Here is a 13,293-nt window from a genome sequence, read left to right as displayed (position 1 = left end):
CTTAAACTGACCAAGAGCTCTGCTGATTTATAAAAGAAAACATTCCTTTGACAGCTGGGGTAGAAAATGTCCATGGCTAAATAAGGAGATCAAGGGCAATATTAAGTCAAAAACTAAGATATACCATATTGCAAGGGCCAGTAGCAGACAGCAGGTCTGGGAAACTTACAAACATAAACAAAGGGATACCAAAAATTATTAAAAAGAACGAAGGTAAATCACAAAAGGAAACTAACACAAAATATCAAAAACGATAGCAAAAGCCTCTATAGGCATAAAAAAGGGAAGAGAGTCACTAGGGTAAATGTTGGTCCCTTAGAAGATGAAACTGGAGAGTTAATAGTGGGGAGCACTGAAACAGCAGAGATGCTTAATCAATATTTTGCCTCAGTTTTCACGATAGAGGACAATAGTACCATTCCTATTGGAATGGGCAAGTCAGAGGCAATAGAAAGGGTAGAATTTAGAACAACGAACATTGATAGGGAAAAGGTACTCAGCAAACCGTTAGGATTGAGGGCAGACAAGTCCCCCGGGCCTGACGGCCTACATCCTAGGGTATTAAAGAAAGTGGCGCCAGAGATAATGGATCTATAGGTTACAATATTCCAAAATTCCCTGGACACGGGAAAGGTTCCAGTGGATTGGAAAAATGCTAATGTAAAGGGAGGGGGGCAATATGTGGGAAATTACAGGCCAGTTAGTTTAACATCTGTTGTTGCAAAGTGTTAGAATCAATTATCAAGAAAGCAATATCAGGACATTCAGAAAGTCAAAATGCTATCCATCAGAGTCAGAGATAGTAAGAACTGCCAATGCTGGAGTCAGAGGTAACACGGTGTGGAGCTGGAGGCACACAGCAGGCCAGGCAGCATTAGAGGAACAGGAAAGTTGATATTTTAGGTCGGGATCCTTCTTTAGACTCCTCTGATGCTGCCTGGCCTGTTGTGTTCCTCCAGCTCCACACTGTGTTCTGTCCATCAAATCAGCATGGTTTTATAAAGGACAAATCATGTTTGACTAATGTGCTAGAGTTCATTGAAGGTGTAACAAGCAAAGTAGATAATGGGGATGCTGTAGATGTAAAATATCTGGACTTCCAGAAGGTGTTTGATAAAGTGCTGCACAAAAGGTTAATCCACAAGGTTGGATCATATGGGATTAGGGGTAATTTATGAGCTTGGGTAGGTGACTGGCTGATGGACAGAAGACAGAGTCAGGATAAATAGGTTTTTTTTCTGGATGGCAAGAAGTAATAAGCGGGGGTGCCACAGAATTCGGTCCTTGTACCCCAGCAGTTCACAATTACACTCATGTCTTGGAGGCAGGGATAGAAGGGTCTATAGCCAAAATTGCAGACGACACAAAAATAGGTGGGATGGTAAATTGCAATGAGGAAACAAGAACCTTACAAATGGATATAGATAGGTTAGGAGAGTGGGTCAAACTATGGCAGATGGAGTTTAATGCGGATAAGTGTGAGGTCATGCATTTTGGTCAGAAGAATGGGAAGGCGACCTATTATCTAAATGGGGAGAGATTTTGGGGCACTGCGGTGCAGAGGGATCTGGGTGTCCTCGTACATGAGTCACTGAAAACTGGCATGAAGGTACAGCAAATAATTAAGGAAGTGAATGGATTGTTGGCTTTTATAGATAAAGGAATAGAATATAAAGGTAAGGAAGTATTGTTGCAATAATACAAGGCATTGATGAGACCGCACCTGCAGTATTGTGTACAGTTTTGGTCCCCTTATTGAGGAAAGATGTGGTGGCATTGGAGGCAGTTCAGAGGAGGTTCACTAGATTTGATCCCAGAGATAAGGGGTTTGTCATGCAAAGAGAGATTGAACAGCTTAGGCCTATACTCTCTGGAATTTAGAAGAATGAGGGGAGGTCAAATTATGGTATTCAAGATGATAAAAGGTAGAGATAAAATAGACATGGAGTGGATGCTTCCTCTTGTGAGGCATTCTAGGATGAGAGGTCATAGTCTTAGGATAAGTGGTAGCAAATTTAAAACAGGGTTGAGGAGAAATTACTTCTCCCAAAGGGTTGTGAATCTATGGAATTCACTAACACAAAGTGCAGTGGATGCTGAGATATTGAGTAAATGTAAGGAGGAGTTGGACAGATTTTTAATTGGTTGAAGGGTCAGGGAGAAGGCAGGAAAATGGGGGTGAGGAGCATAGCAGCCATGACTGAATGGCAGAGCAGTCTTTGATGGGCCGAATGGCCTGATTCTTATACAGTCATAGAAATATACAGCACGGAAACTGCCCCTATATCTTATGAACTTATGCACTTTTAAGTTGGGTTGAACCTCTGCACCCACACCCCTCCATTGATTGATATGCACTGTAAGCTGAAATGACAATAGGAACATTATTTCCTATCAGTTGCAGGGTTGAGAGGGCACAGGGTCCTTTAAAGCTACATTGTACACCTCTAACTTGTACTTTTCAAACTGTCCAATTGGAAATAAGGGGCAAATGAAATGGCAAAGAATTTAATCTGCCAACTTGAACATAGAAATGACAATGTAGGAGCAAATTACTGCAGATGCTGGGATCTGTACTGAAAACAACAAATGCTGGAGATCATAGTGGGTCAGACAGCATTCATGGTGAGAGAGAAAGCTAACATTTAGAGTCTAGATGAGTCACAAAGCAATCATCACTTAAATTGGAAAATATTATTTGAGGTCTGTAGTAACCAGCATTTGAAGTAGCCAGTATCTCCATAGTGTTTCAACAGCCAGCGCTCTATCAATCTGTGTTGTCTGGGATCTGTTATAGTTCTCAATCCATGCTGGCCCAAGACTGTAGCAGCCATTAAGAGCATTATTAAAGCACTGAACTGAGAAGGCACTGTCAATGCATGGTACAGGAAAGGGAGCCTCTGCATCTAAGGCTGATTCAGGTATTCAGGCCATCACTTCAATAGGTTGCATTGTGCAACTTGTGAAATACCTGGAGAACTGAAATACAATAGGAATCTTTAAGTTGCCTTGTAATATTGTACTAAAATACTCTATAATTTGTTATTGCTCTTAAGCCAAAGCAGCTGAACATCAATGACGGAACATCAACAAAATCTGCAAACTCTCTTCCTAACAGCACAGCAGGTGTCCCTACACACGTTATTATTTTTTAATTCATACCTGGGATGTGGGCATTACTAACCGGGCCAGCATTTATTACCCATCGCTAATTGCCTCTTAATCTGAGTGGCTTGCTGAGCAGTTAAGAGTCAATCACCATGCTGTGGGTTTGGAATCACGTGTAGTCAGACCGAATTTAGATGGCAGATCTCCTGCCCTAAAGGACATGATTTAATCGGGTGGATTTTTACAACAATTGGCCTGCTTCCATAGGCACCATTCAGCTCACTCAATTCCAGATTTTTCCTGAGTTCAAATTTCACCATCTGACATAGTGAGATTCAAATCCATGAGGCTAGAGCATTAACCTGGGCCTGTGGATTACTACAATTCTCATTATTGAGATGCCACTGCCTCTCCCTGAGTAGTTCAAGGAGGCAGCTCACCACTACCTTCTCCAGGGCAACTGTAGATGACCAATGACCTAGCCAGTGATGCCTCCATCTATGAATAAAAAGTAAAAGTATCCTGCAGTGATGCTAGCATAAACTTGACAATTAAAAGTAAGAGGGTTAGCTTTAAAAAACATACAGGAGCTTAGTGTTAGGGCACAGTACGGGAAAATTTAATCCACAACAAAGAACAATGCCTAATATGTTGTTTGATGATTATCAATCAGGATATTACTTTGTTTCTAGGTGATAGCACTGCTGGAGGTGAGGAAGGAAAAAGATCATTTTGAAGTTAAGTGGATTAAGTTTTAGATGCCTTCAACCTGCACCTCTCATCCTCGGTAAACTTGAGCTCAGTCAAAAACTGTGCTGATGTGTCCCAGCCTGCAGCTATCACTCCTGAGCTTGCTAATGTATGTTGGCTCCTAGGCCAATGAGGACTTGATTTTAATTTAGCTTTCAAATCCCTCCATGGATTCATCCCCTCCCTATTTTCTGCAAAATATTGAGATCAATTAATTCTGTCCTCTCTTATACACCCAGAGTCTCACTTATTTAACTATTGGCAACTGTGCTTTCAGCTGTCCAGGAGCTAAACTTCAGAAGTCCTGAAATTTCTCAGAACCTTTACCACTCTTTCTCCTTCCTTAGAGCTCATAATGTGTTTATATTTATGTTGTTCAGTATAAATGATGATATTACATATAAAATGCTTCAGATGATTTGCTACTTTTAGGCCTCATATCAATGCATGTGGTTGTTGTTGCTGAACACTCTTCCACAATGCAATGTCCCTTTAAGACATAATTACACTCATTCCAAGGCTCATTGCATTTGCTCCTTTAAAGAGTTGCCTTGCAAAAATAATCGAGATAATATTTTGTGTTCGGTTAGAGAAGGGTCACTGTACGCATGGTTGCAAAAGTAACTTTAAATGCGTGAATTGAAATAGTGTGGCCTTAAGGTTTATCGAAGCTTCAATTCACTGTCAGTAACTGGCCATTATTTATCGAATTTTCTTCTATCTGTCACTATAACCACACAGAATGTTGCATTTTACAACTCAGGATCCTTGCATCAAAGAGCACATCATAAGAAAGAGAGACAGCAATAATCATAGAAGGAAACTTTCAGTTGACAGGGAATATTTAGTGAGGTAAGAAGCGTTGCTTTCTGACAGAAGATATGAGGTACTGATGGTCTCTGATGTGAGCACAAGCAATTTCTACTCGATAAACACAGCACTTTAAAGAACGGTGCCATATTGCTGCTATTATACCTTGATGTTCTCAGCTCTCCTTATCAATAGCTCGCACCTTCATAATGCCTTTAATGAGGTGAAGATAGGTTCTTCATTGGAGGAAAGTCAGACTACATTTGGGTCAATGATATAGGTTTTAGGAAGTGGCTTAAAGGACAATAGATAGAGAGGTACAGAGGTTCAGGGAGGGAATTTGGGAGCTAAGAATCTGGGCAGCTGAAAGCATGTTTATTTTCTATCCATCTGTTTGAGAGTTTTGGGAATTTTTCTCAGAGAGTTAGAGTTTGAACAAGTTTTACATCGGAGTTTTACATCATTGTTGTACATAATTGTTTATCTGTAGCTAAAATCTTTTGATCGTTATATTAAACTTTAATTTCTGTTAAGTACAGAAAGCTGGCAGTGCTGTCAACCTGGGCCTAAAAGACAGGTAACCTGGAGAATTTTACCTATTATTATAAAAAATAGTAGGGCTTGATTTCCAGCATGCTACTCAGTGAGAACTAACAGGTGTCATCTGAAATCCTTGAGTGTGCCACAGCCTCATTTCACACTTCCAGTCAACTTTAATTTAATGCTTCGCGCGTGGTCTATTCCCCAGCAATACTCTGGTAAGGAAGTCTTGCGATTGTCCACCTTCCATACACCCTCATAGGGTTGCATGCACATTCATTGCCAACTCGCTCACCTCAAAGGCTGCACAGAATAGTGCCGTGCAACTAAATCTTACTTGACATCAATCACGATTGCTCAGGCTTCAGAACAACTGCAGGTTAGAGGCTGTGGATCAAGGTGGAAGGTTAAAACGAAAAGAGGAGCGGTGGAATCGGGCTCCACCAGAGGAGAAATGAATCATTTCAGAAGTTTAAAGGGAAAACAATGGTTCGCACAAATGTGTGTGTCTGTGCACTAGTGAGGGTGAAGTCTGGATTAGTCTCCACAATTCACAATGCACATATAGAACTATGTTAGGAAAAGCAGGGACAAGAAGACCGGAGCATTTGATATGAATTAGGCATAAGGGGAATAGAGAAAAATTATTGATGGTGCAGAAGCAATTGTGTAAACAATGAGGTCGTGATGTTGATTTGACTTGATGCCCTATCATAGCACAGAGCAGCTCCACCCAAAGTTTAGCTCCTGAGCTTTTCCACCTGGTAGTAATGCAGCATATTATTTACAGTCACATTTATGATGAAGTGGCTTGTTGGGATTGAGATTTGGAGGTCTGTAGGTTTGGAAAGGACTGGTTGTCAGTGATGGATAAATTCTAAAATTGGTAACCCTAAATAGGTGCAAATTGACAAATGAATAATTTAAGCTTTAGCAGAGGTCCTGACAGTTCATAAAATATGCCGTATGTCCTGCAGAAACACTCAAATACCCAAGCACAGACCAATCACCACCATTTTCTACAACCATATATTTTTACAGTTATGCATTTTTCTGGTCGACAGCAGAAGTAAGAGAAAAAAAAGCTGACCTTTCTCTTTGAACAGGGCACTTCAATTCAGCGATCACTTGCCAAGTCCAAACATACAAAGCAAGCTCCTAAATTACTAATGATTTAGGATTATTCAAGGCAGTTTTCTATTAAGAATTGGCTGAAGCGAGTCTCACTTGTGCTTCCTAAATACCTAATACGTACTTAAAAGAATAATAAGACCATAAGAGATAGGAATATGACGGGGACATTTGCCCCTTCAGCCTGCTTCACAGTTCAGTAGAATCATAGCTTATCCAACGCTCCTCATGTCCACTTTCCTGCCCTTTCCCCAGAACCCTTGATTTCCCCGACTGATCAAGAATCTGTCTACCTCAGCCTTCAATATACACAAGGTCTCTGCCTCCACAGATCTCTGTGGCAAGGAGTTCCAAAGACTCACAACCCTCTGAGAGAAGAAATTCAACCTCATCTCATTATTAAATTGGTGCCCCTTTATTCTGAGACTATGTCCTCTGGTCCTAGACTGTCCTGATGGGAAACATCCTCTCAGTCAAGCCCCTTAAGAATCCTATATGTTTCAATGAGATCACCTCTCATTCTTCTAAACTCCAGTGAATAGAGGCCCAACCTATTTAGCCTTTGTTCTTAAGACAATCCTTCTATACCAGGGATCATCATTTACACTCATTGTACACTCAATTAATCACACTGTGCCCCTGTTACAATTTACTGATGTGTCATTAGAACAGAAAATTCTAATGAGGTTTCTGGGGAAAGGCAGCTAAATATTGTCAAATTGGGACCAATGTTGGCCAAAGAAGATGGTTGTTCTCCTTAGAACTGACAAGGTGAGGGAAGATTTAATAGAGGTTTCTGAACCATGGTGGGTTTATATCAAGTAAGTACGGCGAAACTGTTTCCACTGGCAACACAGCCACTCACTAAATGTCACAGAATGGCAACAGAACTAGGAGAGGAACTCGGTGGCCTCACTACTGTGGTGTGGGCAGGTTCGATGAATCAATTCATCTCCACCTGTCCATCAGTCTTGTAGTGAGAAATTAAAGCAAGGCTTTCTTTTTAAAGTTCACAATCAGTACCTGCAATGTAGAAATGACCTCATCTCCAATCTCTTTGGTGGATACAACGTAACGGAACATACGTTCTGGGTCGATGATGGTGTCTTCTTTCTCCCAGCGGACAATGATGGGCTTCTCTCCATGTGCAGTGCAGCTGACCTCTTTCTTCTGTCCCTGAGTTGCCAGAGTGGTGTTTGGGTATGATGTAATCATGGCAGGAACTGAAAATAAAACAGCAATATGTGGTCAACCTGAGTCTCATGAAGGCCTGACTTAGCTCTGCAGTGCCTTTGAGGGATGCAAAAATTGAGCCATGATGATTAGGAATTCATATGTTAACTGTCATAACATCAATCATTATTCACATTGTTTCCAAATATCAATTACACCAAATACTTTCAAATTATTAATCTGCAGTCTGTCAGGAAATGTGCCTGCCTCTATCAATCACATGTTCTGCATTTCCCATGGCTAGCCCACCTAACCCACACATCCCTGGACACTGTGGGTAAGTTAGTGTGGCCAATCCACCTAACCTGCACATCTTTGGACTGTAAAATATGGAGCACCCAGAGGAAACCCATGCAAACACGGGGAGAATGTGCAAACTCCACACAATTGCCTGAGACTGGAATTGAGCTCGGATCCCTGGCGCTGTGAAGCAGCAGTGCTAACCACTGAGCCACCATGCCACGCTTGGGTGGTTCAGTGGTTAGCACTGCTGCCTCACAACACCAGGGATCTGAGCTCAATTCCAGCTTTGGTTAACTATCTGTATGGAATTTGCGCATTCTCCCCATGGCTGCATGGATATTCCTCTAGATGCTCCGGTTCCCGTCCGCAGTCCAAATATGTACAGGTTAGGTGGATTGGCCACACTAACTTACCCATAGTGTCCAGGGATGTGTAGGTTAGGTGGATTGGCCATGGGAAATGCAGGGTTACAGAGATTGGGAGGAGGAGGGGGAGGGGTTGCTCTTCGGAGTGTTGATGTGGACTTGATGGGTCGAATGGCCTGCTTCCAAACTGTAGTGATTCTATGATCCATGTTGCCTGGATAATATTTAGGCATAGCCCATAAGTGGCAAATAAAAACCATGTCACTCGAGTGCCAGGCAATGACCATTTCTGACAAGACAGAATCTGATCATCCCACCTTGATATGCAATGGCATTACTATCACTGGATCTCCCACATTCAACTCCCTGGGGGTTATGATTGACCAGAAACTCAACTGAACTTGCCACATACATACAGTGGTTACAAGAGTAGGTCAGACACTACAAATACCGCAGCGAGTAACTCACCTCCTGACACCCCAAAGCCTGTCCATCATCTACTAGGCACAAGTCAGGAGTGCAATGGAATACTCTCAGTTTGCCTGGATGGGTGCAGCTCCAACAATACTCAAGAATTTTGACACCATCAAAGTAGCCTGTTTGATTGGCACCACACTCACAAACATTCAGTTACCTCCTTCCACCAACGTCAGTAGCAGCAGCCTGTACTATCTACAAGACACACTGTAGAAATTCACCAAAGATCCTCAGGCAGCACCTTCCAGGCCCATGACCATTTGCATCAGATAGGTCAAGGGCAACAAATACATGAGAACACCACCACCTGCAAGTTCCCTTCCACGCCACTCACCATCCTGACTTGGAAATATATTGCCATTCCTTTGCTGTCGCACAGTTAAAATCCTGGAATTCCCTACCTAAAGGCTTAGTGGGTCAACCTACAGCACATAGATTGCAGCAGTTCCAGAAGGCAGTTCACCACCCCCTTCTCAAGGGCAATTATGAATGGACAATAAATGTTGGTCCAGGCAACGATGTCCATGTCTCATGAGCGATAAAAGAAACACAGAAGATCATGTGAGAATTTTACAAATCACTGGTTAGTGCATTGTGAACAGTTGTGGGCACCACACTTCAGGAAGACACAGAGGTCTTAGAAAGGATATAGAGGAGACTTATCAGTTGCTGAATGTGAGAGATTTCAATTCTGAGAAGAGATTGAAAATGTAGGACAGTTCTCCTTAAAGTAAAACAAGCTAAGAGATCACATAATGGAGGTCTTTATGATGATGATGATGATGATGATGATGATGGTTTTGATAGAAGGGATAAGTAAGACATATTCACTGGAATTTGGATCATGGATTTAATATAATTGACAAAAGATCTGGAATGGAGATGAGGGGAATCATTTACAGTCATAAAATTGTCAGAATCTGGAATATTCGACCTGAAAAGGTGGTGGAAAGTGCTTCTATAAATCATTTTACAAGTGATTTGAACTCTGGGATGGTACGACGGCTCTTCCAACCAGCACAGGCATGATGGGCTGAATGGCCTCCTTCTGTGCTTTAAGTTTCGGTCAGTCTAAGATCTATACGAATACAATAATACTTTGAAAGCAAATTATTGGGATTTGGCAGGTAGTCAAATTCTGATAATGCAGCTCATATTTCCTTAGCTGGAAGTGCAGCGAACCTTGCTGTGTCAATCAAAGAGCTATGGTTACATAATTCCAAACTGTGGTCTGCTTCCCTGTTGCTGTGGCAACGTTAAAGAAGCAATTGGTTTATTGATTCTTGCAGATGTTGCTATGGAAGTCAAGCAAAGAACTTAGTTGAGTATGCTAATTTGAACTCTGGCACTTTTACGTCAAGAGATCCAGCCCAGGCCGCTTGAATGAAACTTTCATCTATCTACTGCTTTCTTGTTTATTCATTCATGGATGAGAACATCACTGGCTGTATCAACATTGATTGCCCTCATGGCCCAGTGGCAGTTAAGAGTCATCCGCATTGCTGTGGGTCTGGGGTCACATGTGGGCTGGCTCAAAAGGTCCAAAGATAAAGTGAACGTGGGCCTTACAGGAACAGCATAAACCTATCTATTACTAAGTACAGAGCTGGCCCTTTCCCAAGTCACACTGCGCTTTCAAGTATGGGTCATGTTGGTTGGAGTCAGGAAAGCCATTCTCTGGAGATTTACTCAATCTGATCAAAGCATGTTTCTTTTAAGAAAATGTATTTTCCAATCAACCCATTCAGAGATATTGTTCGCACCTCAGGGAGTATTTGAGACTTGAATCTGGGAGTCTCCTGGCTCAGAGATGAGGACACTACCACTGCACTCAGAAGAGCCCTTGATTGAGGTATGCTGAAAGTGGACTGGCTGCAATGTCGACCCTGACCCGATAAACCAATCACTCTCTAACGCCTCACCCCCAAAAGGGCTGAATTTCCCTCCTCCAGAGTTTGGAGGGCTGGGAGTTTGGGCTATAGCTGCAGCCCATTCTTGGCTCTACCCTCGTCCCCTGAATCAGGACTTTTTAAGCAGTCATTGTGAGTTCTTGGTAGGGTTCCTACAAGCCAATGGGAGCCCACACATTAATCCTGAGGGGAACGTGCGAGTAGTGCTGCAGCGAATCCAAGCAGCCAGCTAGGATGGGAAATCATCTGGTATGTTGCAAAAATTCCATGAAACAAGACAAGTAAGCAGTAGGGTATTACAAGCCTGAGATCAAAAGAGCTTTCCTAGCCGCCTGAATCCTGACAGCCAGGGTAAACTAACAAGCTGTCAAGCCCATAACTACATGCTGTAGGGTTCTGAAGCTGTAATTTTGTTCAAAGCTCCGACAATGACAGCGTAGCTGCAGCGATCAGGATGCTTCTTTTCTCTCATTACACATGCCGAGACATAGGTTCACAGCCATTAGCCCAAATACTCACCAATTACTCAATTCGTGGCATGGAGGATGTGAGGCATGACGTGGACACCTATGTCTCACACGGAAAAAGCATTGCTCTTTTAGAGCTACTGTCCCTTGGACAAGATGTTAAATTCAGGATTCAGAACGCTTGGGTCTATAGCTCAGCTGGATCTTAACGATCCACAGAACAAGGTGAAAAGTGAAAAGGTTCTTGATTGGTAAAGGGATCAAAGGTTACAGGGAGAAGGCAGGAGAAAGGGATTGAGAAACATATCTGCCATGATCAAAAGGCAGACCACACTTGATGGGTGAAACGGCCTAATTCTGCTCCTATATATTATGATCTTACGGCCTAATAAATTGCTCTCAACCAACATCGCACACTAATTATAATAATGCCATTAACACAAGTCAAGTCAAGTACAGCCAAAGATGCAGCTTTCTTGCCAAGATAGAAAACTGGAAGGAGGGACCGAGTATTGAATTGGCACAGTTATCACAGAAATCAAGCTCTGCAGGTACAGGGAGCAGATAATCCATCTGCCATCTGTGCTAACAATTGGTACCTGGAATAAAGATCACACATCAAAAAAACACTTGGGAGCAATCTTTCTTTGGGATAGTGGGGCTGAATCTTACTTGTTTTGGCCAGGTGTGCATTACATCAAGTTTATTGGAGGGCTTCTTTTTGTGAGGCCTGGCACAATTTCTTGCTGTACCTTCCAAATTTGTCTCATCAGTGGTTAGCACTGCTGCCTCACAGTGCCAGGGACCCGGGTTCGATTCTACCCTCAGGCGACTGTCTGCGTGGAGGTTGCACATTCTCCCTGTGTCTGCGTGGGTTTCCTCCCACAGTCCGAAGATGTGCAGGTTAGGTGGATTGGCCATGCTAAGTTGCCTATAGTGCTCAGGGGTGTGTGGATTAGATGTGTTAGCCATGGGAAATGCAGGGTTACAGGGAAAGGGTTGGGGATGGGTCTGGGTGGGATGCTCTTTGGAGGGTGATGTGAACTTGTTGGGCCAAAGGGCCTGTTTCCACACTGTAGTGAATCTGTGAACTATCTACCCTGAGCCTATGATGTCCCATACCACGGCACAGCAACAGTCTCCTCAGCAAGAATCATAGATTTTTAATTCTGCTTTTAGCCCCATTCACCATGCCCCATTGCTGAAATACCTTTGTACCAAACATATACTTGCCAAGGTCGGCATCTCTTCTATATGTGTCATCTTTGAAAGGCCATCAAACAAGCGTCAGCAATTTGGCATTGGCCCTCACCAGCAATGTAGTGCTACCATGTTGAGGTTATACAGGATGTTGTTGAGGCTTCTTCTGGAGTATTGTGTGCAGTTCTGGTTGCCTTGCTATAGGAACAATATTATTAAGTTGGAGAGGGTTCAGAAAAGATTTACAAGGATGTTGCTGAGAATGGAGGGGTTGAGTTATTAAAATAGGCAAGGGACTTTTATCCACTGCAGCACAGGAGGTTGAGGGGTGACCTTATAGAGGTTTATGAAATCTTGAGGGACATAGATAAGGTAAATATCAAATGTCTTCTCTGTAGGGTGTGGGAGTTCAAAACTAGGGGACATATTTTTAAGATGACAGGAGAAAGTTTTAAAAAGGACACTTTTTTACAGAGAGTGGTTCATGTGTGGAATGAATTGCCAGAGGAAGTGGTGGATGCAGGTACAGTTACAACGTTTAAAAGACATTTGGATAAGTACATGAATAGGAAAGTTTCAGAGGGATATGGGCCAAATGCAGGCAAATGGGACTAGTTTAGTTTTGGGAAACTTGATCAGCATGGACTAGTTGGACTGAAGCATCTGTTTCTATACTGTTTGTCTGTATGACACTATGGTTCTATGGTTAATGGCACATGGCTAACACTCCCTTGCACACAGAATCACAGGCGACAGTACATCGCTACCTGAACAAGCTCAATGCTTTCTATACTCAGAGATAGTAGGAACTGCAGATGCTGGAGAATCCGAGACAACAAGGTGCAGGGCTGGATGAACACAGCAGGCCAAGCAGCATCATAGGAGCAGAGAGGCTGACGTTTCGGGCCTAGACCCTTCATCAGAAAAGGGGGAGGGGAAGGGGGTTTTGAAATAAATAGGGAGAGAGTGGGAGGCGGATAGAAGAGGGATAGAGGAGAGGATAGGTGGAGAAGAAACAAACAGGTCGAAGAGGCGGGGATGGGGCCAGGAAAGGTGAGT

The 13,293-nt window shown here is 42.7% G+C and overlaps 1 protein-coding gene across 1 annotated transcript in view; it reads right to left on the bottom strand.

The window, feature by feature from the left end:
• Positions 1-13,293, bottom strand: part of LOC109910887 (Down syndrome cell adhesion molecule-like) — a 490,591-nt gene that overhangs the window by 120,459 nt on the left and 356,839 nt on the right. Inside the window, exon 12 of the mRNA XM_048603034.1 lies at positions 7,363-7,562. Within this exon, the coding sequence (XP_048458991.1) occupies positions 7,363-7,562 (200 nt within the window). The remainder of the gene's footprint in view (positions 1-7,362; positions 7,563-13,293) is intronic.

Source organism: Rhincodon typus, chromosome 11 (genome assembly GCF_021869965.1).
Source record: "Rhincodon typus isolate 14 chromosome 11, sRhiTyp1.1, whole genome shotgun sequence".
NCBI lineage: Eukaryota > Metazoa > Chordata > Chondrichthyes > Orectolobiformes > Rhincodontidae > Rhincodon > Rhincodon typus.
The sequence above is the reverse complement of the archived record's forward strand: the minus strand, read 5'-3'. Positions and strand labels throughout refer to the sequence as shown.